At 40.2% G+C, this 25,831-nt stretch overlaps 3 protein-coding genes across 6 annotated transcripts; 1 reads left to right on the forward strand and 2 right to left on the reverse strand.

Annotated features, from left to right (window-relative positions):
- Positions 1–1,406: 1,406 nt before the first annotated feature.
- zdhhc11 (zDHHC palmitoyltransferase 11) lies at positions 1,407–7,201 on the reverse strand. The gene is made up of 11 exons (XM_086311975.1): positions 6,954–7,201; positions 5,885–6,103; positions 5,273–5,451; positions 5,042–5,143; positions 4,819–4,943; positions 4,582–4,737; positions 4,358–4,476; positions 4,228–4,277; positions 4,078–4,141; positions 3,906–3,975; positions 1,407–2,171 (listed from the first exon to the last, which is right to left on the reverse strand). The coding sequence occupies exons 1-11, from the start codon at positions 6,975–6,977 to the stop codon at positions 2,029–2,031; spliced, it is 1,251 nt and encodes a 416-aa protein (XP_086168101.1). The 5' UTR covers positions 6,978–7,201; the 3' UTR covers positions 1,407–2,028.
- A 2,876-nt stretch (positions 7,202–10,077) lies between these two features.
- brd9 (bromodomain containing 9) lies at positions 10,078–18,345 on the reverse strand. 2 transcript variants are annotated; one of them, XM_086311977.1, is made up of 17 exons: positions 18,018–18,338; positions 17,264–17,484; positions 16,744–16,881; positions 16,527–16,656; positions 16,376–16,433; positions 15,473–15,617; positions 15,251–15,361; positions 12,919–13,106; positions 12,610–12,742; positions 12,405–12,480; positions 12,195–12,290; positions 11,970–12,102; positions 11,771–11,882; positions 11,602–11,658; positions 11,390–11,495; positions 10,779–10,949; positions 10,078–10,672 (listed from the first exon to the last, which is right to left on the reverse strand). In XM_086311977.1, exons 1-17 carry the CDS (start codon positions 18,064–18,066, stop codon positions 10,572–10,574), a joined length of 2,025 nt encoding a protein of 674 aa, XP_086168103.1. In that variant the 5' UTR covers positions 18,067–18,338; the 3' UTR covers positions 10,078–10,571. The 2 variants fall into 2 exon arrangements, with proteins under 2 accessions (XP_086168103.1, XP_086168102.1); XM_086311976.1 differs by having other exon boundaries at positions 12,405–12,742; positions 18,018–18,345.
- Positions 17,407–24,918, forward strand: trip13 (thyroid hormone receptor interactor 13). 3 transcript variants are annotated; one of them, XM_086311980.1, is made up of 14 exons: positions 17,407–17,512; positions 18,658–18,741; positions 19,029–19,188; positions 19,283–19,409; positions 20,900–20,955; positions 21,058–21,148; positions 21,239–21,311; positions 21,406–21,469; positions 21,556–21,642; positions 21,781–21,887; positions 22,424–22,577; positions 23,622–23,734; positions 23,829–23,898; positions 23,974–24,918. In XM_086311980.1, the coding sequence occupies exons 2-14, from the start codon at positions 18,668–18,670 to the stop codon at positions 24,067–24,069; spliced, it is 1,272 nt and encodes a 423-aa protein (XP_086168106.1). In that variant the 5' UTR covers positions 17,407–17,512; positions 18,658–18,667; the 3' UTR covers positions 24,070–24,918. The 3 variants fall into 3 exon arrangements, with proteins under 3 accessions (XP_086168106.1, XP_086168105.1, XP_086168104.1); XM_086311979.1 differs by lacking the exon at positions 17,407–17,512 and adding an exon at positions 18,022–18,239; XM_086311978.1 differs by lacking the exon at positions 17,407–17,512 and adding an exon at positions 18,258–18,451.
- The last annotated feature ends 913 nt before the right edge of the window (positions 24,919–25,831 follow it).

Here is a 25,831-nt window from a genome sequence, read left to right on the forward strand (position 1 = left end):
ATATGATATTTCTCTTTTCATGTAAAATAAAAATAAACAAAAAGGGGAAGTGTGGTTTTTTTTGCGGTCTCGTTAGATCAGGCACGTAGCGTGGGTGGATTCAAAGGTTTTGGGCCGTCTATTTTCACTTTGACAGACCCTCACCACTTCTGGCATATAGCAACATGCAAGTATTGATCATCATTTTCAGTTTAAGGCTGTTGTATTGCATGTTAATACCATCATAAATACCACTGTTACTGAGTGGTGCAGGATTTTAATTATACACTTAAATTAGACTTAAATTATACAGATGTGAGGTGTGTGCTCTCCCCCCCCTTCTATGCCACATCATAATATTTGATGTAAACTACTCCTACACCCATCCATCTTGCATTGTACAAAACTTAAAAACTAACTTGATATCTCTAAGCATGACAACTTTTTGTACCAGGTGAACAAGTTCAGTGACCTCATCAACAGAAAGTGGAGGATCAGACTTGGCAGGAACAACAAAGCTGACACATCACACAGTCCTCTCTGAGAGACAATAAAAAGGACACACTATACGTTGGTATGCAAACACCGATACAAATTCCCAGCTCACCCATCCAGGTGACACTGGTGTCTACAGCCCTCTAGTGGTGAAAATATGTACAATCCAAGTAATGTACACTTAAAACTCCCTGCAACAATCCATTTATTATATATTCTTAAATAAAACGTGTAATTGAAAAAAAAATGCAATAACAACAAGTCTCAAAAGAAACATAATGATTAGTGGCTTTTTTGTTTTTTAGAGAAAAAGGCAGACTAAATCAGACAAATGCTTCAAGCAGCAGTCATGTGCGGGGTATGTGAAAATGTGCCCCAAAACTTACTTTTGATTGATTTCAAAAGCAGCATACACAAGCTGCAGGCCTGGTACAGCTGTGGTTTGACCCATATATACATGAAGAATGAGAAATTTGATGCTAAAGGCTGTGGTTGTAAGAATGACATTCACATGTTTGACAATTGTTGCAAAGTGAGCCAGTTTCTTGCACCATCTCCACTAAATCTGTAAACTGTTGGCTGTGTACATGGCACATTTCCTAATAAACAAAGGAAAGCTCACACACCCACACAGTCATATTGTTTAAAAAACAAACAAACAAACTGCTAATTCCATTTCTGGAGCCTCCTGCTGGCAAACTGAAGGGATTTGCAACTGCAACATCCTTTGTCATTCATTAAAATGTATGACTTCAACTGTAACCCATTCCAAAAAGTCCTACCTTAATGCTCCAACTTTAGGTGTGTGTCAAAGCTGTATGACTATTTTTCATGCTGTATATTGTCAACAAAGCAAATAGTCAGATACATATTTGTATTTTGTAAAATGATGTAGACACTGGAAGTTAAGAAATAAAATAACAGAGCAAACATGGTTTTTATATTCTTTACTGTCATATTTAGCAAAAAAGGGTGTGCTTAACATCGTCAACTTTAAAATCGGTTGTTCATAGAAAGGGAACAGAGAGCTGAAGTGTTATTTCAGGCCACTATCTGCTCCACTCTTCACAGTTAGACAAAACATTTTTCCCATATAAGGTTCTCACTTTGGTGATCAGATAAAAACGGAAAGATTCTCAAATGTTACCATCAGTGAAATGAACAGGAAACTACACCGTGATATATTTAGTTTTCAAAAAGATGCAAAAATACATCTGTCTAACTGAAATGGAACAGAGACTGACCTGCCTCGCTAACTAAGTCAGTGAGATAAAACATTGCTTTAAATAATTCAACTGTTGTCATTAAAAAACAAACAAACAAAATTATTAAAAAAATGAATGAAACCCAATGACAGGTCAGGTTATGCAGTTGGTATACAAAAACAAAACAAAAAAACAAAAAAACAAAAACAGTCATATAAAAGTGCAAAGGTCCACACAGTACTCTGTTCTTGTAAATAGCCAACCTTTCTGTTCTGTTTTGATAATGTCAAAATAAATATTTTCTGAGAGCAGCATCTTCTGATCCACCACCACGCAGACATCTGTTTGTTTAAATATCATCGGGAGTCATGATTGAGCTGCCTAGAGGGTCCTGCACTCCAGGAACACTGCAAACAGACTTCACAGTGGCACTCTGAGACTCTTCATCATTGTCAGGCTTCCAGTTTTTGATGTCCCTCAAAGCTATTCCCCCTGTCAAACAGAGGAGATAAGCATTACTTACAAACTTCATGTGCCGACAGTCTTTCCTAATACATACTAATAAACTTACCTGATAATGTAGAAGAACACACTTCATTTACGCTCAGCATAAACACTTGTACACTTTACTGCAATAATTCCAATAATTGTTTGCAGTTCTGAAGTAGTATGCATATACTGCAGATTTCTAATACTTTGCGGGGGTTTCATATTTGTAAATGAAGTTGACATACACTCAATAGGACACTTCATTAGGTACACCTTGCTAGTACCAGATTGAACCACTTTTGCCTTCAGAGCTGCCATAGTTGTTTGTGGCACAGATTCAACAAATCCTGGAAATACTTATCATATGAATGCTTCACACAGTTGCATTGTGAACTTCCTGTCCCACCCCATCCCAAAGGTGCTCTATTGGATTTGAGTACATGGTTTAAGATGATGAATTGAGCTTTGTAACATGAATAATTTTTCTGTTGTAAGCAGCGATCAAAAGATGAAATGCCCAAAGTGTGCCAGGGAAACATCCCTTACACCAGCCATTCACAAAGTCAAGAATACTGTGGCCAACTTAAAAGCAAGAAAATCTTAAATCTTCACTCTAATAAAAATACAAGAGAAAGTGATGCTTTTCATGGAAATTTTAATTTGAAAAACAACAACACAAAAACAAAACAACAACATAGGCTGTTGGCTATAAACTGCTAATGTTACTCAGTCATATGCAAACCCGTATGCAAAGTGTTACCGCCAATATGTGACCCATGTGTCACTGGGACAAACCTCAATACCAGAGGAGTAAATGTAGGTCAGAGTAATGAATAATAATACAAACTAACCACATTCTATTACCAGTTTCAATATATGTATATAAATATGAAACTGTCCATAGTTTCAGAATTTCTGTTATTACTGCGGCCAACCTACAAGTTCCTTTGGAGCACACTAGGTGGCCCCAGCCCACACTTTGGAAATCACTGCCCTACACAATTACACCACCAACCTAAACTGTCGATACAAGTAGGTTGGATCCATGCTCTCATGGTTATTTTGATGGTGTCTGTGCAAAACTCATTACCATTTGAATGTTGCAACAGAATTGAGACTCATCAGACCAAGCAAAGTTTTCACAGCTTTCTATTGTCTAATTTTGGTGAACCCATGTGAATTATAGTCTCAGTTTCCTATTTCTAGCTGACAGGAGAGGCACCCGGTGTGGTCTTCTCCTGAGCCCATTTGCTTCAAGGTTTGATGCATTCAGAGATGCTCTTCTGCAGACTTTGGTTGTAACAAGCGATTATTTCAGATAGTGATGCCTCCCTATCAGCTTGAAGCAGTCTGGCCATTCTCCTCTGACCTCTGGCATCAACAAGGTATTTTCAACCAGAAAACTTGTGCTCAATAGATATTTTCTTTTTCTTACCATCCTTTATAAAACATAGAAATGGTCATGCGCGAAAATCCTAGCAGATCAGCAGTTCCTCAACAACCATGCTACACGTGTAGTCACTTCGATCACTTTTCTTCCTAATTCTGATGTTTCAGCAGGTTGTCTTGACCATGTCTACATGCACTGAGATGCTGCCATGTGATTGGCTGATTAAATATTTGCGCTATTATTTGTGTAAGAGTTATTGAAAACGCCTACCTACAAAAAGTGTAAAGTATAAAGTAACTGTAAAGTATAAAAGAGCTCATTGGTAAAGAGTACAGATGAATACTTACTTGCTATATTTTCACTGGGATTTTCTGTACCATAACGGAATTTGTTCTCTGATTTCTTAAAGTTTTCCAGCTATAAAAAAACAAAACATAAACAAACCCTCGAACACTTTAATGTGTCACAAATTAGATCCATCATAAATCAATCAAAGAAGATATAAGCAGACATGCTTACCTCTGTGCATATGGACTCCGAAAGCCGGCTGGTGAACGGATTTTTATCATGAAATTTGCAAGAACTTCAAGAAAGCCAGAGAGGTATTACTATTTTTTAAAACAAACAGCTTTAAAAGAAGCGTTACAAAACAGAAAGGAAATATTTTACCTTGAACGTTGTGACAATGATGGCTCACAGTCAACTGAGGCCTCTTGGTTCTATTAAAAGAAAAAAAAACAAAGCTACTGAATACAATAGACTAAACAGGTGAATAACAGAGGCAGAAAAGAAGCCTGACCTGTGGAGCCTTATGAGTTTTTGCATTACGAGTACCATTTCCTGCTTCGACGTCTCGTTTCTTTGCTTCTTTTTGCCGCTGCAGCTTAACATAATCATACGTGCTTATGCCTTTATGATCTATAAACCAGAGTGAGGAGCAAACACCACAGGATATAGTGAGGCTTAATCACTGGAAGAGGGGAAAATAACCTTATGACATGTATGTCTCCAAAATTCACTTACAGAGGTAAAGGTGAAAGCCCAGCAGATGGCTTAGCAGCAGTAAGCAGGTGGTGCTCAGCATGACTGTTACGAAGGATAGTATTAGGAGACCAGCTGAACTCGTCTTTATGGGAGCTAACGGCAAAAACATCAGCCAGGTACTATTCCCCGACACATCTTTGAAAAGAAGGAACAAAGGACAGCTTTCAGTGCTGCAATTTCCACCGACTTGGTAAGATTATACTGCAGGTCACTCACCGGCAAACTGCGGTGCAGTCCGTAAGCTGTACGGATTGAGATAATGCTGAATAAATACGAACAACACAACCACAATAAGCAGAAAGACGCCTATTGTAGCTGAGCACAGTGCCAAGAAGAAGTACCTGAAAGTAATGCATGAAAACCGATGAATTTATAGAGCAAGTCTTACTTCATGTGGACAGCAACGATAAGGCTCATAAATCCAAAAACTTCAACTTACCGGTAGTTCCTTCCACCCACACAGGTGTTCAGCCATTTGCAATGGTGATCAAAGTCTTCCACACACTTGTTGCAAACACCACAGTGTTTTACTTTGGGGCCACTGCAAGAAGATTTAATGTTTTACATCATTACACTTTATTAAAAAAAACGTTTTTCCTCATTTGTGATAGGGTACCTGCCAATTTGAAAATGCAAATGAACATTAGAGACTGCTGCTCAGGATACATACACATTCACATCACAAAGATAACAGTGCAGGTCGTGGATAACATGCGGTTGCTTTGTTCGGTCAAAGAGAGGCATCGGCGTGGAATAGCTCTGCTTGGCCCTCACGCTGTCATCTGCTGGATCTACAGTGAGAACTGCGATGTGTGCGAATAAGTGCACAATAAACGCTACGCCCATCAGCTGCACAAAACAACAGTCAAGGAAGTTTTTTTTTTAGTTTTTTTTTTTTTTTTTTTTTAAACGCCCTTAAAGAATATTGCAGCGTGTGATAAATGTGCAGTAATGTGAAAAAATATTAAGTGGGACTAGTATGAGAGAACAACTGCTGTACAAGTCTTGTGCATGAGAAATAAAGACTGAAGACATTGACTGTTCTTGTGGTTGACATCATGCGGCATTCAACAGCTTACAAAAAGGCCACTGATTATGTCTTTTGGGCCAGAAAAAGAAAGTCTGTCACACTGGGTGTGACTGAAGCCCATACAGACATGCCACACAACAAAATCCTTGTCCTGTTCAGCAGCACAGACAAAAAAAGACAAAAAAAAACCCAGCACAGGCTAATGTTTGCTCCATATTCAAATAAGAAAGACCCGCTGTGTGTTAAGGATACAGTATAGGCCACATGTTTCCACGGCAGAGGCAGAAGCGGGATATAGATACCAAAGCTGACTATGGTGAGATAGCTGTACACCAACCACCCAACCACCTGGAAGGCTTGAGGGGGCCACGACCATCCGTTCCTTCTGGGAGGCTTGGAGGGGACAAGCTCATTTTTGCTGCTGCCAAGCATGGGAGCTGTCTGTCTGAACCTCTGACTGAAGCAGTTCATCTATGGTGCGAGAGAAGAATAAGGACAGGTTGGAGTACACATAAAAGTAGAGTACCGGCAGAGTGTGGCCACATTTGCTGGGGAAATGAGCTAGGAAAATGAGTTGAGCATAATGGCAGTGACTGTTCATCCACAGATGGTGCTATACCGAGACTGTATTAGGTGCAGCTAGATGTTCTACAGTGATCCAGCCACTCTGGTTTACTTTCAAGGGTTTATATTTATTAAAAAGAAACATAAGCACTGCAGTGTGATAGTAAAGTGAAGTGTAACTGAGGAGCAGTACGAACTACATTTCTTACATTTTAAACTTCATAAAAGCAGCATTCATTTCTCAGCCACTAAATTAAAAAGGCAAATAAACAAGAACGGAGACTCAGTCGCAAAGCCTGCAGGAAACAGCTGATTAAAGTGACTTCCACAAACTTTTACATCCCCTTCTTTTTCACAGGCCTTGCAATCACATGTTTTGCTTTTAGCCTTACCCTTAGCACAGCATATGAATTGTGCAATCCGTTTAACTTAAAAAGCATAAAAGGTCAATTGTTTCTGGACTTTCTGCAAAAAAGGCAGTTAATTATGTTCTTGTTCATCTATGCATTAGAAATCTGAAAAAGAAGCAACAGAGCCATCCAGCTGTATTCCTGGCAGCTAGTTTTGTTGCCTCTGCTTTGCTTAACAACTAAAGCGAGTAGCTGGCAATCAGTTTATGGTTGCTTTAGTGGATCAACCCGGCTGTTTAATTTGCAATCAATCTAGCTGACGCCATTTGTACCCGTTAAAATAACAATACTAATACTACTACTAATAATAATAACGACGACACTAGTCTTAACCCATAATTACTTACCTTTCTACTTGCGACAGCGACCATAACATTACATTTTCTTCAGTTCATTCGATTTTCACCGCCTAATGTCCCATCATAACTTTGTCAGCCAAGCAGGTGTTTCTTATGAGTAAAAGTCACATGAAAATAAAAACACGACAACATCGACAAATAACTTTAAAGCTCCCGTATGTTGGGTAAAACGGGCACACCGGTCCTCCGGTGTCCTTGGATTTGTGAAAGCCGAAGGACGTGAAGTAGAAGAATCAACTCACTCAGCAGGACGGTGCAGCGCTATGGAAACTGTGCGACGGCGCATGCGCAATGGCTCTCTTCGCGATACCTGCCCTTTTCCCCTTTTTTGTGTGCATGTGTTTGTGTGTATTTTCTTCTTTGTCAACCTTGACTCGCCAGATGATGTGCATGCAACTCGCCTATTAAACGCGCTATTAAATACTTACAGGTGTCAGGGAATTTGAAACCAATGCTTCCACAGAACAAGAAGGAACTGCAGACAGACACATGTGCTCACAGGGTACTTCTGCTTTCAAAAATAAAGCTCGTGCTTTATTTTCAACTCATATTAGACCGTGCTAAATGCATATGTCGCAGCACCCATAGTGCTTCAGTTTCACTTCCCCAACACACCGAGACAAACAGCGTACATTGCTCAGTTAGAACTTACAGGTGGAAGCTTACCCATGCTGAAAACCCGAGGCCTCAGCAGTTCAGTTACTCTGAAACTGCGTTTTCGCTGCAAATGCACGATATTTGGATAACACGGACATTTCCTATTTTTTGTGCTCCCATAGTGTATATACAGTGCTGTGAGAAAGTACTTGTACCCTTCCTGTTTTCTTATTTTTTGCAGCGATGTCAGACTTACATGCTTCACATCATAAATCAAATTGTAATATTAGACAAAGTTGTATTTATACATTTATTTATTTGTATTTATTCAAGCCTTCCTGGTCCTGTATGAAAAAGTTAGCACCCCCCCCCCCCCCCCCCAAACACACGCACGCACGCACACACTCCTTTAAAATAATTGTGATTGAATCAATAAATCACTTAAATAGAACCGATCTGACAAGGTAAAGCAAGCTAAACAAGTCCAAAAAGCAACACATACGACATCATACCACTATCTACAGAAACGGAGGAACAGATGAGAAAGTAATTGACATCTATCTCCGAAAAAGACTAAACATTTCTAGTCAACCACAGTGAGAGCCATTGCACATCAGTGACTCCTCCAGGAGATCACAAAAGAACAGCATCTAAAGAATTGCAGGCCTCACTAGTCTCAGTTAATGATTCAACAATAAGAAAAATACTGAATAAAAATGGCATCGGATGCCATGACAGAACTCGGCCCCTGTGACTTATCTGGGCCGAGTGTTTTGAAAGACTGATGAGAGATCACATCACTTCTTCACTTCCTGCCACCATCGACTCACTTCAGTTTGCTTACCGGACTAATCGTTCCACAGATGATGCCATATCTCACCTGCTCCACACATCCCTGAGTCACCTGGACACTGGCAGAGGGAATTATGTTAGGATGCTGTTCGTGGACTACAGTTCAGCATTCAACACAATAATTCCCTCTAAGCTTTTCACCAAGTTGACGGCTCTAGGACTCAGCTCATCACTGTGTCAGTGGATCCTCAACTTCCTCACAGACAGACCCCAATCAGTGAGGGTGGGAAAACAAGTCTCCCCCTCCATCTCACTCAGCACTGGAGTGCCTCAGGGCTGTGTTTTAAGCCCCCTGCTGTACTCACTGTACACTTATGACTGTGTAGCCACATCCGACACCACCTCCATTGTCAAGTTTGCTGACGACACTGCTGTTGTGGGCCTGATCTCCGACAACATCGAGACGGCCTACCTGGAGGAGATTAGGAACCTGGAGACCTGGTGCCAGGAGAATAACCTCCTCCTAAACATCAGCAAGACTAAGGAGCTGATCGTGGACTTCACTACAAAGCAGGCGAGGAATTACAAACCCCTCATCATCAGTGGCATGCCAGTGGAGAGAGTGGACAGTTTCCGATACCTGGGTGTCCACATCACTCAGGACCTGTCATGGTCCTGTCACATCAACACCCTGGTTAAGAAAGCCCGTCAGCATCTCTTCTTCCTCAGAAGACTTAGAGACTTCCATCTGCCACTGAAGGTGCTCAAGAACTTCTACTCCTGCACCATTGAGAGCGTCCTGACGGCAAACATCTGCACCTGGTTTGGGAACAGCACCAAGCAGGACAGACGAGATCTGCAAAGGGTGGTGCGCTCGGCAGAACGCATCATTCAATCAGAGCTCCCTGACCTGCTGTCTATCTACACCAAGCGGTGCAAGTCCCAAGCTAGGAAGATTATGATGGACCTCTCCCATCCCAACAATGGACTCTTCTCACTGTTGAGGTCTGGGAAGCGCTTCCGCTCCCTTAAGGCCAAAACAGAGAGAATGAGGAGGAGCTTTTTCCCCCAGGCTATTCGGGGCCTGAACCAGGTGTAGGACTGGACTCTCCCAAACACGTCACTATAAGACTGAACTCTCACACACGTCACCACCACACATTTCCTATAATCCTATAATTCCTATCATTTATAATCCTTATCTTTATAATCTCTTCTGCTATCTGCACATTCTTTACTGTAAATTCCTAAGTTAATTTGTAAATTTTTGTAGTAAACTGTAAATTGTAAATATTGTAAAACTTTTCTTCTGTCATTTAATGGTCGGGCATTGTACAGCTACAAGCATTTCACCCCCATGTCATACTGTGTATGGTTGTGTGTGTGTGACAAATAAAATTTGAATTTGAGTCACAGGGCCAGCGGCCTAAGCAAAGAAGCTCAAACCTCCCTCCCCCCCAGCCACCTTCTCCAGGCCAGCCAGGAAATATGATTTCACCAGCGTGTCCTGGGTCTGCACCAGGCCTCCTCCTGGTGGAACATGCTCAGGACACCTCACCCAGGAGGCATCCTTGTCAGATGCCTGAACCACCTGTACTGGCTTCTTTCAATGTGCAGGAGTAGAGGTTCTACTCTGACGTCCGGATGGCCGAAATCCTCACCCTATCTCTAAGGGAGAGGCCAGCCACCCTTTAGAGAAACTTCATTTCCACCACTTAAAACCCACAGATAAAAGCAGAACTTTATGGAAGGTTTGATTCCTGTTACATCTGCAGTAAAACATCTAATTTCACAAAAATACATCACACCAGCAGTCCATAGTGGTGATAGTATTATCGTCTGGGGCTGGACGATTAATTGCTGGAACCATGAATTCTGCTCTTTACCCTAATAAATGAAAACAGCATTTAAAAACTGCATTTTGCATTTACATGCAAAAAAAAGAGGGCAAATGCTTTTTAACAACACTGTGTATAATCAGAATAAGTAAAAGATTTGTGTCTAATAACTGAGTGCACACATTCACAAACACAGGCACAAACATTTATTTTTCAAGTGCTGCAACTCATACAAAAACACACAATCACACTAGTCTGTACACTTATGTTCAGTCTTTAACAAAGGTCTGAGGCTCCTGCTTTCTTCACGGCAATTCAACAGTCCATAACAGAGTAGCCAGAGTGGTTAGCAACAGGATAACAGTGCGGCAGTGTGTGGTCAGCCGTTGGCTGTGTTCTCTGGCTCTGGAGACTGCAGGAACTCATAGGGATCATGAACCATTTCAGACTGGTCCCCAACACCCAGATGAGATGGGCTCCCTATGGATGCACGAAAAAATGGTTCTTATGTTGTATTGCTGGCACTAGTAGCTCATTTCATATAATCATTAAAATAAAGGGAAAAGAAGGCATTTGCTGGAGATACCTAAGTGGTGCTGGTCCCTCTCGGAGGCATTAGAGAGTGAGGACAGGTTGGATGAGGGTCTGGAACCAACTCTATCCACCTGCGCTTCTTGGAACTCCTGCAGGAGTTTATCAGCATCATCAAAAGGCTGCTGGCCCTCCTCATTACCTGGCTCTTTTTTCACCGTTTTGCCTGATATACAAAAAAAATATGGCTTCATTATCGGGAATTAAAGGGCACTTCATGCGACCTTAATAAGGGCGCATATCCATAAAAAACTAAACTAAAACTTGCACAATTCAGCTGAATTTTGTTAAGCAGAACATTATACATTTTTCCCACAGAAAGCTCCTCTAAACTTTGAGTACAGATTCAGTGGAAAAGAAAGTGAAACAGCAAATTCAGCATTTCTGTTCTATGCCAATGAAGGAGACGTGGCTGCCGCATGTGCTGAAAAATAGTAAACATGTTTACATGAAAATAATGCCCTTTATTCCAGCAACTCCAAATATTTACCTACCCCTATGGTAACATCACATTTACCTGGCTTCTCTTATCTAAATGTCATTGTATCTGAATTACTGATATAGAAATATGAATGTATATACAGCATGTTGATAGAGAACAATCACCTAATGAGTTAAGCATGGTGATATCCAGAGACATATCTGGATAAGTCTTCATTGACATGAAATCCAGCACCGAACTCCCCTCTCCCAGGCCAGCTCCATCTGCCATCTGAACAGAAAATATCCAGCTTGAATTAGTCAATCATTTCAGTTGAAACAAGAAAAACAATAATCAAAACATATTATAGTATCTCCTTTCATGAGCCACAGCGTACCTGCATGTCACAGATGTTCGACTTGGTTTCGTCAGGTTTCAGCATTATATTTCTCTTCTGAAATGTTACAAATAAAGAAGCTTCGTAAACACAGCAGAGGAACTAAACTTTTCTTTAAGCAAGCAAAAAAAGAAAAAGAAGAAGAAGAAGAAAAAAAAAGAGACTATACCTGTCGTATCTGATTGACAGATTTTGTGTGATCGCCTGCGGTCATCTTGTCCAGGAGCCCGTCAACCCAATGCTTGGTGACACCGCTGCAGCCCTTGACAAACTCCTGTATACTTAAGTAGTGAAAACAGGTGATCAAAAATGAAAAACTTACCACAACTGGATAATTTATCAGTGCGATCAAAAAAATGACCGCCTACCTTAAAGCGCACTGAACCCCTGTGTCATCTCCATAGGCTGAATAGAGCATGTCCATCTCATCAGGTAACAAGTCTGCAAAAACAGAGTTCTTCTGGAGGCTCTGGACGTTGTAGGCACTGCTAAGAAAGGTCACTATACAAAGAGAAAGAAACTTGTTAAAAAGCACGAACTACTTAAAATAATTAAGATTAAGTAAATCAACGAAAATATATATTATCACATACCTTTGTGTCTCCTGTCATCTTTGAAGCCCAGGGTTGTTAACCCAGGCAGAAGCTTATTTGACAGAGAACTTAGATCCACTTTATGGGTCTCTTCCTCTGCAAAACAATAAATCAAACTGGGTTCTTACAGAGATATCACATATTATAATGATATAGCAGAAATAAAAAGGTTTTAGTAGATATATAAAAGGCCGTGTAGTGGTAGCAAACCTTCTGCATCAGGATCGAGTTGATTTACAACAGTATACAAAAGAGAACTGTCAGACTCCTTACGCAAATACCCCATCTGAAAAAGCAAAACACTGGGTAAATTAAACGCTTTAAAAGCTGTCAGCTCTAATAATAAAAAAGAGCTATAACTTGTGTAAACATTGGATACAACTGGATTGTATAAAAAGTGTTCAAAGTGTAAAACCTTGGAGTTTGGCATGTATCTGTTGATGCGGTCGTGAGCTTCATCTGCAGAATGTTCAACCAGCGCCAGAACATGCTCCTCTGCTGTGCTGTCAGTCAAGCTGCATGCGTTTCCCTCTGGTTCATACAGGTAACTGAGACGGCAGAAATGTTACACAGTATCAGTATACAGACGAGGTGTTGTGTGACAAGATTCACAATGCATCCGGTGTCAAGCACTTCCCCACTGTCTTCTCTGAATATGTTAGTCTGAACACGTTCGCAAAAAAAGTAAAGGTGACATGAAATGTAGACACTGTTCAGGGAATACCTGATGACTTCCTTCATGTCCTTGGCTGGCTGCTTCCTGGGCTTCCTTGGAGATTCCATTGGAATGTGGATTGTCTCTGGAGGAGGAATGTCAGCTGTCAGGTCTTCATCCCCCAAAATGGCTGCTTGCTGGGTAAAATCCATGTCCTGCATGAATGACATGCTGCGTTTCAGAGCCAAAAGCCGTTCCTGGACAACGAGCAGAAAGAAAAAAAAAAAAAAAGACACAATATTTAAATTCCACTTTTATGGAAAAGCAATAATAAACAATGATATTGGTAGTAAAGCATTTGTACCGATTCCATAAACATGTGACTGTATATTTTAACCAAAGCAAAAACGTATATCCTCAACTTTTGGGTTTAGAACATCAAGGTTTGCATTACTAGTAGCATTAGTTAACAACATTTGCAGTCGATTGAATATTGTTTAAATTAATGGTACAGTGGGGCAAAAAAGTATTTAGTCAGCCACCGATTGTGCAAGTTCCCCCACTTAAAATGATGACAGAGGTCAGTAATTTGCACCAGAGGTACACTTCAACTGTGAGAGACAGAATGTGAAAAAAAAAATCCATGAATCCACATGGTAGGATTTTTAAAGAATTTATTCGTAAATTAGGGTGGAAAATAAGTATTTGGTCACCTCAAACAAGGAAAATCTCTGGCTCTCACAGACCTGTAACGTCTTCTGTAAGAAGCTTTTCTGTCCCCCACTCGTTACCTGTATGAATGGCACCTGTTTGAACTCATCATCTGTATAAAAGACACCTGTCCACAGCCTCAAACAGTCAGACTCCAAACTCCGCCATGGCCAAGACCAAAGAGCTTTCGAAGGACACCAGGAAAAGTATTGTAGACCTGCACCAGACTGGGAAGAGTGAATCTACAATAGGCAAGCAGCTTGGTGTGAAAAAATCAACTGTGGGAGCAATCATCAGAAAATGGAAGACATACAAGACCACTGATAATCTCCCTCAAGCTGGGGCTCCACGCAAGATCTCATCCCGTGGGGTCAAAATGATCATGAGAACGGTGAGCAAAGATCCCAGAACCACACGGGGGGACCTGGTGAATGACCTGCAGAGAGCTGGGACCAAAGTAACAAAGGTCACCATCAGTAACACACTACAACGGCAGGGAATCAAATCCCGCAGTGCCAGACGTGTCCCGCTGCTGAAGCCAGTGCATGTCCAGGCCCGTCTGAAGTTTGCCAGAGAGCACATGGATGATACAGCAGAGGATTGGGAGAATGTCATGTGGTCAGATGAAACCAAAGTAGAACTTTTTGGTATAAACTCAACTTGTCGTGTTTGGAGGAAGAAGAATACTGAGTTGCATCCCAAGAACACCATACCTACTGTGAAGCATGGGGGTGGAAACATCATGCTATGGGGCTGTTTTTCTGCCAAGGGGACAGGACGACTGATCCGTGTTAAGGACAGAATGAATGGGGCCATGTATCGTGAGATTTTGAGCCAAAACCTCCTTCCATCAGTGAGAACTTTGAAGATGAAACGAGGCTGGGTCTTCCAACATGACAATGATCCAAAACACACCGCCCGGGCAACAAAGGAGTGGCTCCGTAAGAAGCATTTGAAAGTCCTGGAGTGGCCTAGCCAGTCTCCAGACCTCAACCCCATAGAAAATCTGTGGCGGGAGTTGAAAGTCCGTGTTGCTCGGCGACAGCCCCAAAACATCACTGCTCTCGAGAAGATCTGCATGGAGGAGTGGGCCAAAATACCAGCTACTGTGTGTGCAAACCTGGTAAAGACCTATAGTAAACGTTTGACCTCTGTTATTGCCAACAAAGGTTATGTTACAAAGTATTGAGTTGTATTTTTGTTATTGACCAAATACTTATTTTCCACCCTGATTTACGAATAAATTCTTTACAAATCCTACCATGTGGATTCATGGATTTTTTTTCTTCACATTCTGTCTCTCACAGTTGAAGTGTACCTCTGGTGCAAATTACTGACCTCTGTCATCATTTTAAGTGGGGGAACTTGCACAATCGGTGGCTGACTAAATACTTTTTTGCCCCACTGTATATCTTCGGAGTGATTCGTTGGATTGCAACACCCAAATCAGTTTTATTTGTATGTGAGAGTCGTACAACTCTGCTACTAAAAATATCAGCACTTTGAATATATTCCATAACTGTGTATGGAACATGATTTGACTGCTAATAACTTCCTTTGTGATCTCTGTTGCTGTGCTGTTTTATCTTTATAAAACAACAATATAATGTACACATCAACAACAATCATACACTGTTGTTATAACAAATGAATAAAGTGTTTTTGCCTTTGGTTTGCTTGACCGTGTTACCTTGCTCATCATCTTGAATCCTGTGTGAAGCAATTTCTTTGCAGCCTTGTAGTAGACAGTCTCTGGTCGGTTGTATACCATGGCATTATCACACATCAGTTTAAAATCAGCCTGAGGAACAAAAAGTGTTCAGTCAACTATGAAGGCTGCAGGTTTAATGCCCAACATCTTTAAGCTGGGAAGAAAATCTAATTCACAATTAGATGTTAAAGGCACCCTCACCTTAAATTCTGTTACTGTTTTATAGTCATTGTTTCTATTCTTGTCTTTCATGGTGCTGAAGTCCATAGGATGTTTGATGATCATTGAGTAACCAGGAGCGATTGCATCTGTTACTGGAGATGCAAAGAACCCATGGGGATCTTTCCTGGAAAGATGAGAGACACACCATCAATGTTATTGAAAGCACCAGCTTTTAGACTTGTTTAGACGTGTCCAGTGTTCTGATCTGATCAAGAATGTTATCTTTCAGGTCAAAATGGTCATTATTAATGGATCTTGCTGTGCTTTTATCAAACAAAGAATTTCATAATGTAGCCTTATTCACATGCCACATTTTGTAATCTGTGATAAACAAACAGGGCTTCCCCTCAGTTCTTCAAAAGAATAATAATTCATTATCTGCTAGGTTAATGTTTGAAAGCATGTCAAAGGAGCGATATTTATTGGCCATGTTCAAAATGTAGCATGCTGGTGTTCCACGACAGAACAGCAAATGCAAAATGCTCTATTTTTAGAACATTATTAGCAGGAAAGTAATGCGAACCTCCCTCTCTAAGAGAATATATGTGTTTATCTAAGCTCATGCTAATCTGCCAAGTGGACTGTGGGAAAAGACACATGCAAAACTGACATTTTTAACCTACTGGTATAAAAAAGGAAACAGAACTACTGTGGACTGCGCTCATCGTAATATGTACAGTTAGGGCCACATATATTTGGACACTGACACAAGTTCTGTTTTTTTTAACCTGTTTACCGAAACATTTTCTAGTTATAGTTACATAATGGACATGGACATAATGTGTAGACTCAGCTTTCATTTGAGGGGATCAAATGCAATGAAGGTATCTGCGGTGCCTGCATTTGGAAGATTTTGCTGTAAACAGACAACACTGTTCTTACCTCTGCAGCTGCCTCAGAAAGTGTTCTAGCAGCTGTTGCCGTGGTGTGGACTCATTCTCTAAATCGGGCAAACATAAACTTACAAGTAAATTTTTGCCCAAATATAAAATGCTTGTAAAAACTGTATGCGCTTATAGACAGGTAGTCTTGCCTTGCTGTGTCCGGCACGCTCTGACTGGCCTGTCTCCTGGTTGTTCTACGTCCACCTTCACAGTGGGGTGAAACTCCTCCCCTTCGGGCTCTATTTCAAACCGTTCTTTCTTCTTCTTTTTCTCTTCTGGCTGTAGAGACACACAGAATGTAAACAACTTGTCAAAAATAACCATAATAATTTATTGGTCACAATCTTAAGATTTAAGTTTTATCACCTCCAATCCAATACTTTTTGACAGTGTGAATGGTTCAACAGGTCCAGCACCACCACCACCACTACTACTACTAGCAACAGTCACTGCTGCCGCCTCTGATTCACTCTGCTCCCGCTCCCTCTTCTTCCTTTTCTCCTCCTGTGAAATGGTAAATAGTAAATGGACTGATTGTTATATAGCACTTTTCTACTCTCCCAGAGCACCCAAAACGCTTTATACAAGAAGCCTCATTCACACAAGCACTGTCTTTGACACTTAAGTGCAATCTACCGATCAAAAACATTCATACGTCAATGGATGCATCAGAGAGCATCAGTATCATTATCTTGCCCAAAGATATATGGCATGCAGACTGGAGCAGCCAGAGATCAAACCACCAACCTTCCGATCAGTAGATGACCTGCTCTACCTCCTGAGCTACAGCCACCCCAATGAAATGAAAGCCAATTAAAAAACAAACAACTTAAAAGTAGTAAATGGTGCATTAGTCACGCAGAAGAACGAAATTCAGCTACCTAACCTTTCTTCGCCTTCTCTCCTCATCATCTACATATTTGTCTTTATCCTTTTCAGATTTTTTCTTCTTCTTTTTCTTCTTTTCTTTGTGACGTTCTCGCTCGTGGTCTGATCTGTCATCGTAGTAGCTGGAGTCATGGCCGGACCCAGAGAGTTCAGTCACTTCGCTTCCTCCAACTTTGAGCACAAGCTTCAGAGGCTTCTCAAGAGCTTTGTCCTCATAGTCTACAACCAAAACGAAGAATTGGTAAAGGTATTGTGTCAGGCAATAGCAGTGACAAAGTAGAAGGGCAGTATGAAAGAAGTTGACATTAACATGCAGATTTTCTTTTAAAAAAACGAAGGACTTTACACGCCAAACTGGTTATTATATAAAAAAAAGGCATAATAAGCTCTCTGGTTTATATAAAATATAAGGCATAATAATCTCTTTGTTTATTTTTTATGTATGTATGTATTTTTTTCCTACTTACAACCCAAATACAGTTTGTAATTTTTAGAAGTGTTTTATAATAATTTATAACGTAAAACAAACAACAATAAGAACATAGTATACAACGTAATGCAGCAAAGTGATTAATGCGAGATTTTAGCTATACATAATTCCACCAGTAGATGAATGAATGAATGAATGAATGGAGCTACTATACATAAACTAAACTCTGTCAGTTTTAATGCTAGCTAACATAATGCTAGCTAGAACAAAAGCGACGCTGCAGTGAGCGCTCGGTGTGCAAATAAAATGTGCTCTAATGTACCGTCAACTGTTCTCCATTCCGGTTTATGCTTCTTATGTTTTTTCCCCATGTTTCTGTTCAAATTCTCAAAGTCGTAAATTTATTCCAATTAACACTGGTCGCTAGCGTTAGCCTAGCTGTGAGAGAGACGGTCTTCTTCTTCTTCTTTGTGTTTAACGGCGGTTGGCAACCAACGTAAAGCAGCATTACCGCCTCCTACTGTTCCGGAGTATGGGTCAGACAGTGAGTTTACAAGCTGTATCAAAAAAAAAAAAAAAAAAAACAAGAGAGACGGTGGGCAGATGTGACGCTACAAAAACTACTGTCGTATTTCCGGTTTAAACAAAACGCGCGGAATTCGACTCATAAATATCGGCAGCACACGGTTGATAGTAAAAATACACCAGATGTTTGATTGATACGACTAAACAGTTTGACGACGCTAATGTTTTAAGGTTTGGGTTTTGTTTTGTCACCTCAGCAGGTTATTTTGTTCAAATGAGGCAGCTGGGTTAGCTAGCTCACGTTTACAGCCTTACACGGGTTAGCTAGCTTGCTAACGCGATGTAGTGATGGGTTTTGGTTCAGTACTTAATAAAATACAGAAGCTCTCTGAGACTTGCTGTTGTTAAAGCCGCAGTTATTGCTCTGGTGTTCACAGTTCTTCGGCAATGGAGGATGACAGGATGGAGACGGGAAACCTCACACCAAAAATCCATGTGGAAGTTCACGTTAAATCTGACAGGTGGGTAGTTTAATCCTAGTGTAAACAGTGAAGTTATTATTAGGTCAAACCCATACACAGGTGATAAAGGACATGAAAAGCTAAAATGCCTCCTTTAGTTTACTTTGACCCTTTGAACTCAAATGACTCATTTTTTTCCACCAAAGATTTAAATATGTTTCAAGTCATGTCTGATGATAACGTTTGTTTAAAACAAATCAGCAATGGTATTGTCATAGTACCAGCCAGAAGCTAGATATATACACGCATGCCTTCTTGTGATTTGTGATTTGTGTTTCATATTTCAGCACAGCTAAACGGTCTGAGGTGAAAATGCATGTTCAGAGTTTACTGAACTGTCACAGCATGGTGTTTGGAAACTACGCATGGACAGAGTTTGACGATGACTTCCTTCAGAAGCATGTGGCATCTGTGGTTATAGCTGATCTAGAAGAAATAGTTACACAGGTCTGTTATTTCAGTTTGTTTTGGGGATGAAAGCTCTGCAGTATCATTGTATTAGTAAAGCTTTATACTTATTAATTTTTATTCTCCCTTTCAGCCCCTTGATTTGAAGAACTGCTGTGTCTCTTTTCACATCTTCACACTGAGCGAAGATGGACCTAGCATGCTCACTTTGGAGGAGGATGAGGAGCTTTCAGCAGCAAACCACTGGTTGCTGCCTGCAGGTAACACTGCGTTCAGTTTAATTCGCTTTACTGTCATTAAAGCAAAACCAGTGCAATAAATTGTCTCTTATAGGTAGGTTGCAGTTGTTGTTGTTGTTGTTGGCAGTGTGTGACAGTTTCTGGTCTAGTGATTGTGTGCAAAACAGTGTATGACTATGCATTTAATAAGTCATTCATAAAGGACTTTGCAACATATTGTTATAGAGACATGAGAAATTTACTGTCCTGGGGTGGAGAAAGGAAAAAATGAGCCTTGGTGGCATTTCAAAAACACTTGGTGTCAGTGTTTTTTGGTAGATATCTCTAATAACAGGTAGCTGATTGCTAACAGTACGCTCAGCTGCTGTGACTTTCCTCTGCAGTGCCCTTTCGTCAGCCAAGGCAGAGTTGCTGTACCAAACTGTAAGATGGGAACATGGAAAATAATGCTATAATATTTGTACAGTGGTGAAGCTGGAGAAGTGGAGAAACTTGTTTTGTGACAAATGGGCCCTTTTCAGCTGCCTCATGAAGTGGTGGCGACACTAGGCCTTCTTTATCAGACGGGAGATAAAGAGACCAAATCAAGTCCTCAGCAATATAGACATCATTTCTTTGGTCTCTTTAACATTAAGGTCAAGGTTGTTTTTAGAGGACTGTATCACCAGATGCTGGATCTTCTTTTCATTGTTCTGTGGACCATCTTGTTTTTTTTATTAGATATTTGGACAGTCAATGTGACGCCATCTGCGTATAGTGGAGGATAATAGTATAATATAGGATGTATGTAGGATGGAAATGGTCGTTTGGGTATGTTCCAGCAACATCTATCATCAGGAGGTTCTCAGAAAAAACATCTCATTTAACAGGCAGTAAAGGACTGGAGAGCAATGATTGATGGTCACGATACGTCTCCAACGCAGCTTTAAAAAAGGAGGGGGAGAAGATATTGGATCCATGTGACCCTGCAATCTTCCTGCATTGAGTTACAAACTGACATATTTTAACCAAAATCTTTTTAAATGACATTTTTGTATCTTCATGGTACAAGGTCTGTGCTGAAATGTTTATGGATCATATTAAGAGTAGGAATGAGTTATATACAGCAGAAAGAATTGTGAAAATCTAGCGCTTATTTAAACGTTTCTTTACTTTTTGCTAGTATCAAAATTGGGATTTCATTTGTGTGTTTGAATCCAGCATGACCAAAACCTACTTTGCAAATGTATCAGTATTTTACATTATGATGTTCTTGTTACAAATGTACAGGCTACATGTTTCTGTCAAACAGGCCTCAAGATCCTGCTGCTATGTTGCTGGTGGAGCATCTGCTTTTTATTTCTTCTTTTTATGGGATAAAAATAAAATAATCTTGGTTTAGCATTCGAGATCTGTGGGTGTAAAGCTTGGTGAGCATGTTGTGCTACTGAGGATGATAATTTTTTTTCTTGCAGCTCATAAGCATTTTCTGTTCTATTATATATGTTAAGTTGCTTTTTTCTTTTTAACAGCTGAATTTCATGGGATTTGGGAAAGTCTGGTTTATGAAACTGGAGTCAAAACTCAGGTAAAATAAATTACAGCTGTTTAGGAATTAGGAAAAATGATCAAATAGCCTGATGTGTAACCTAATGCTTCTTAACTTTACCTTATTTCCCCTTTTCTCTAGCTCCTGGATTATGTCACAACAACAATTTATTTCTCAGACAAAAATGTTGACAGCAACCTGATTTCATGGAATCGTGTTGTTCTGCTTCATGGTAAATATTTAAGAAGGGAATTTCTACAGTGATTGTTATTACATTGGAACAAAGAGTAATGACTGTCTCTCTTTGTTTGCCCACATTCAGGACCTCCAGGCACAGGGAAAACATCACTGTGCAAAGCTCTCGCCCAGAAACTGTCAATCAGACTGTCAAGTCGGTAAGATCGTCCTCATTCTAGTGAAACCGCTCCAGCTATGACTACACCAGCACTTTTCATTTCCAAATACACCTTTTTTTTTTCTCCCCTGCAGGTATTTATATGGCCAATTTGTTGAGATAAACAGCCACAGTTTGTTCTCAAAGTGGTTCTCAGAGGTACACCTGGGTCTTTTTTTCTTTTTCTTTTAATGTTTTTGTTACTTGTATTGTCTCCTGTAGCTAATTATGCCTATTTTTCACAGAGTGGCAAGCTGGTCACAAAGATGTTTCAAAAGATCCAACAGCTGATTGATGACAAAGACGCTCTTGTGTTTGTTCTGATTGATGAGGTAAAATGAAGTGTATTTATTTCATTTTGATTTGCTTCTGTGTCTTTTATGTTTCTCTAAGACAGGAGAACTTCTTGCCAACTGGTTGTACTTTGTTATGTTGAAGTGTGATTGAAACGGTTTCTCTTTTGTGAACAGGTGGAGAGTTTGACAGCAGCAAGAAATGCCTGCCAAGCAGGAACAGAGCCTTCTGATGCCATTCGTGTGGTCAACTCGGTCCTCACGCAGCTGGACCAGATCAAACGGTCAGAATGCAAACCTTTCTTAGTGATTTTATTTGTTTTAAATTAGAGATCGACTCTGTACTAGTCTGTTGTAGTGGAGAGAGAGCAGTGTGAAAATGAAGCTGTTGTTTAACACATGGTTAAAAGCTTTCAGTAGAGACCAAAAGATTGGAATTGCAGAGAGAAGTGGTGGAAATGAGCCTCCTCTGTAGGGTATCTTGGTTCTCCCTTTAAGACAGAGGAGGAGCCCAGAGCTGAGCTGCTACACCTCTACATTGAAAAGAGCAGCTGATATGGTTTGGGCATCTAAACAGGAGGCTCTGAGGCAGAACCGGGGCATACTTGAAGACAATATGTCTCTTGGCTGACTTGGAACATAACATTTCCATGAGACGTAACCTTTTAGGGTGGCTGTGGAGACTGAAGTCTGAGTTTCTCTGCTAAAACTGCTACTGACCCAAACTTGGAGTGACAGAAAGTAGATGGATGGATTATTTACTTATTATGTCCTACTTTAAACAAGTTGTTCTGTGTTGGCTATTGGGCTGATATTTCAGACATTCCAATGTAGTGATCTTGACGACCTCCAATGTGACAGAAAAAATCGACTTGGCCTTTGTAGACAGAGCTGATATCAAGCAGTACATCGGACCGCCATCTGAAAAAGGCATTTACAACATCTACCTCTCCTGCCTGGAGGAGCTGATGAAGGTAATCCAGTAATCTGGCAGCAGTTTATTTCCACTTCTAAAGTGAAACACATCTGACTTAAATGTTTTTCCATCTAAAATTGCAACTACACGGTCACGAGGTGGGCAACCAAACTTGGCATACAGGTCTATAATAGATATTATGATGTCACCATATTGTGTAGTAACCACCTGACCAAAAAGAGCACTTTGCCAGTAGGAAACGAATGTCAGTTTCCTGAAATGTTACATACGTATGGCAGCCATCTGGTGCAGTGCACACCATGCTGTCCAGTGCCAGGCATTGTACCTTGCAATCTCTGTATGAGTGTTTGTGTAACTGAATGAAGACACTGTAAACTGCTCTTGATAAAAGGGCTACATAATGTACATATAGCAGTTTATTCCAACAAAATATTGATAGAACAATTAAAAAAAAAAAGTCACGGTGCAAAATACAATTTAAGCATATTTAAGGAAAGCGAAGCGGTACTGATTTGTAACTTGGGCTTGTTATGATGTTGTATAATATGATATTTTACTACAGTACACATCTAACTAGGCAGCTCATTCTCTTGAAATGGGGTCAACTTGAAAGATGTGAAATGTAAAAGTAAGGTCAGAGGTCAAATGTGACATATTTGGATGCAAATAAGTGCATCCAGGTGCAAAACAAAACAACCCCACGAGAACCTTTGGAGGAGGTGGTCTCCAAAGGAACTCCAGAGCGGTTTGTTTATTTTGTGAACGTGATCCAATCTGAACAGACCACCAAGTGTAAATTAAAAATTTGAGCTAAAAACATCCCAAAGTCACGTATGCTTTGTAATCGCAGTGCGGCAAAGGACTACAGATGTGCAAAGGTCTGTACGGGCCAGTGACTAGCTGTTAAATTAACATTAATTCTCAGTTTTCTCACACAGGACATTCTTCCTGTATTTAGGTTTTTTGCAGAAATTTCTTGACAGAAAAATCACAAGAGGCACTTTTAAAATTCAGCTTATGTAAATAAAATGCAATTTTGTTTTCCGACACGTCTCTGAGTTGTGATCTCGGATGTACACAGTGCCAGATCATCTACCCCCGGCAGCAACTGTTTACCATGTTTGAGCTCGAGACGATGGGCTTTGCAAAGAGTGAGGTGTCCGAACACAGTCTAAACCTGAGGAACATTGCTATGTAAGTGCACACTCCAATAAGCAGCATCTAAATCAGAGTGTGGGAAGCGAAAAGAGATGGAGGCCAATGCTCAGTTTTTTCTTTTTCTTTTCAGAAAAAGCAAAGGTTTGAGCGGAAGAGCACTCAGGAAGTTACCATTTATAGCCCATGCACTCTTTGTAAAGGTAGGTATTTGATTGTTTTCTCCTGACAAACATACGATTCACATGGGCTTTTTAAAATGGTTTGTTGTCTTGCAGACACCAACAGTAACGCTTGAGAGGTTTCTGGAGGCTATGGGCCAAGCTGTGGAAAAACAGAAGGAGGAAAAAGCTAACTTGGTCAATGGTATCTGAACCTGCTGAAATTCCCACAGGCTGACTGATTGTGCCTTGTTTGTGGTTTAAAACCTATAAAACATCTTTTTTATAGAGCTTAATCAGTTCATTTGTCAGCACTACATTCAATATACATACACACAAATGCTATTTTAACAAGTGCTGTAACACAAAAGTGTTTATTCAGGTAATTTTTCTGGTGCTACTCTCTTAAATTACCAAGACCATATCTATGTCGACAGAGGAATTGTAATTTTAAGTTGTAGCCCCCAATGCTTGAATTTTTCTTTGTTTTATATGCTATTAACAAATATGTTTACTCTTTTCTCACTTCCAAAGTATTTAATATTTGTTGCTTTAACCATAACTGTTTCTTTTTGTTTTTCTTTTTTTAAACCTATACTATTTGTGCACAGACATTAGATCAGTCAGTGTGTAGCTATGCTGACATGACAGCTTGTGAGTCCCACAATGGGCCAACAGACTCACCGGACAACAAATCCAAAATATAGTAAACATGTTGCTGTTTGTTATGAACGGTTAACCTGTGTGTGTTATTATGTGTTCTTGTTAATTGGTCCCATTCAAGGTCGCTTATTTCACCTGACAAGTTTGTAAGCTCAGCTGGCTGCGTCCCCTACAGAGGGGGTTTATGCCTGTGCATGAATCACTTGATGCAAAAAAACAAAACAAAAACGTGAGTGGACTTTACCCTTCACATACAATCTGCTTTGTGCTCTGTTCGCATGTTTGTTTGTTTGTTTTTTTTATAAATGAATGTGATAAATCCAATTTAAACTATCTGGGTTTGTTGTTTATTGGTTTAATTTTGTATATAACCTTGTAATAAACAGCATTGTTTCCTGATTGCAGTGTCTGATGCATTTTGGAGATTTTAATACACTACGTCCACCACTTGGGGGCGCAATGAGGCTGTAATGCAGTTCTAGACATAAACAGAATTCAGTTTATTACAGATTCTGATTTGCATGGTTGTCTCAGAAAGGGCAATAAGACAAGATGGATCACGATAAGGTGGCAATAAAAGCTAATTGCATATAATCTTGTGGTAAGATTGTATCAACTAGATGAACAATGGGGTTTTTTTGGGAGGGTTACCAACAAAGTCCTGCAAATATCAAATGTTACCTTACAACAAAGCAACAAAAGAGCAGTTCTACCTAATATTCCTCCTTTATGATACAGGCCCATGCACGGGAATTTAAAGTGATTCATGGTTATGATTTGGGACTGTGAGCTCTTACATGTTGCGGTCTTCCACTGTGGACTAAAAACCAAAAGGTTGAAAGATGACTGAGTTTGAAATGCGTCACTCCTGTACACAGTTTATACGAACAGATCGGTGGTTTCGTTGTTCGTATGAACATGTTTTGCATTCTGTGAATGCTCTGCTGCTTTGCATGTCAGCTGCCGGCTTCAAACAATGTGCCCTTTGTTTGTTGCTGGCAACAGCTTTTTCATTCCACTTCAAAGGTGAATCCTGTAGGCTGTTCCTGAATGTAAAAGGAAAGCAAATGTTGGATTTGTCTTCATTTGCACGCTCCAGACCTGCTCAATCATAACACTGTCACCTTTACAGTGACCTTTACTGCGTGTTTTATTAAGCTTGTAAGTATTTTATTGGTGGATTTGATTATGCTGTCAAAGGTCTATAATTAAGATGGAAAAAAACGAAGATTTATGCTATAATTAAGACCAACCCAGAATGGATTTCCCCTCATGCATAAAGACTGCATTTGTGTGAATTGCCCCTTTAGTG

Source organism: Aulonocara sp. 'chitande type north' Nkhata Bay, linkage group LG11 (genome assembly GCF_057382095.1).
Source record: "Aulonocara sp. 'chitande type north' Nkhata Bay isolate Kocher_YH1m ecotype deep benthic linkage group LG11, A_spYH_male_GT1.1, whole genome shotgun sequence".
Taxonomy (NCBI): Eukaryota; Metazoa; Chordata; class Actinopteri; order Cichliformes; family Cichlidae; genus Aulonocara; species Aulonocara sp. 'chitande type north' Nkhata Bay.

Coding starts and splice junctions, on each gene's coding strand:
- zdhhc11 (XM_086311975.1), bottom strand. CDS start 6,977: ATGGTCGCTGTCGCAAGTAGAAAG. Junction 4,142..4,227: donor TCATTGTCACAACGTTCAAG/GTAAAATATTTC, acceptor GCTTTCTTGAAG/TTCTTGCAAATTTCATGATA. Junction 3,976..4,077: donor CGGAGTCCATATGCACAGAG/GTAAGCATGTCT, acceptor GTTTTTTTATAG/CTGGAAAACTTTAAGAAATC.
- brd9 (XM_086311976.1), bottom strand. CDS start 18,066: ATGGGGAAAAAACATAAGAAGCATAAACCGGAATGGAGAACAGTTGAC. Junction 17,485..18,017: donor GGAATGGAGAACAGTTGACG/GTACATTAGAGC, acceptor TTTTGGTTGTAG/ACTATGAGGACAAAGCTCTT. Junction 10,673..10,778: donor GAGGGACCAGCACCACTTAG/GTATCTCCAGCA, acceptor GTGCATCCATAG/GGAGCCCATCTCATCTGGGT.
- trip13 (XM_086311980.1), top strand. CDS start 18,668: ATGGAGGATGACAGGATGGAGACGGGAAACCTCACACCAAAAATCCAT. Junction 21,312..21,405: donor TCAATCAGACTGTCAAGTCG/GTAAGATCGTCC, acceptor TCTCCCCTGCAG/GTATTTATATGGCCAATTTG. Junction 23,899..23,973: donor CCCATGCACTCTTTGTAAAG/GTAGGTATTTGA, acceptor GTTGTCTTGCAG/ACACCAACAGTAACGCTTGA.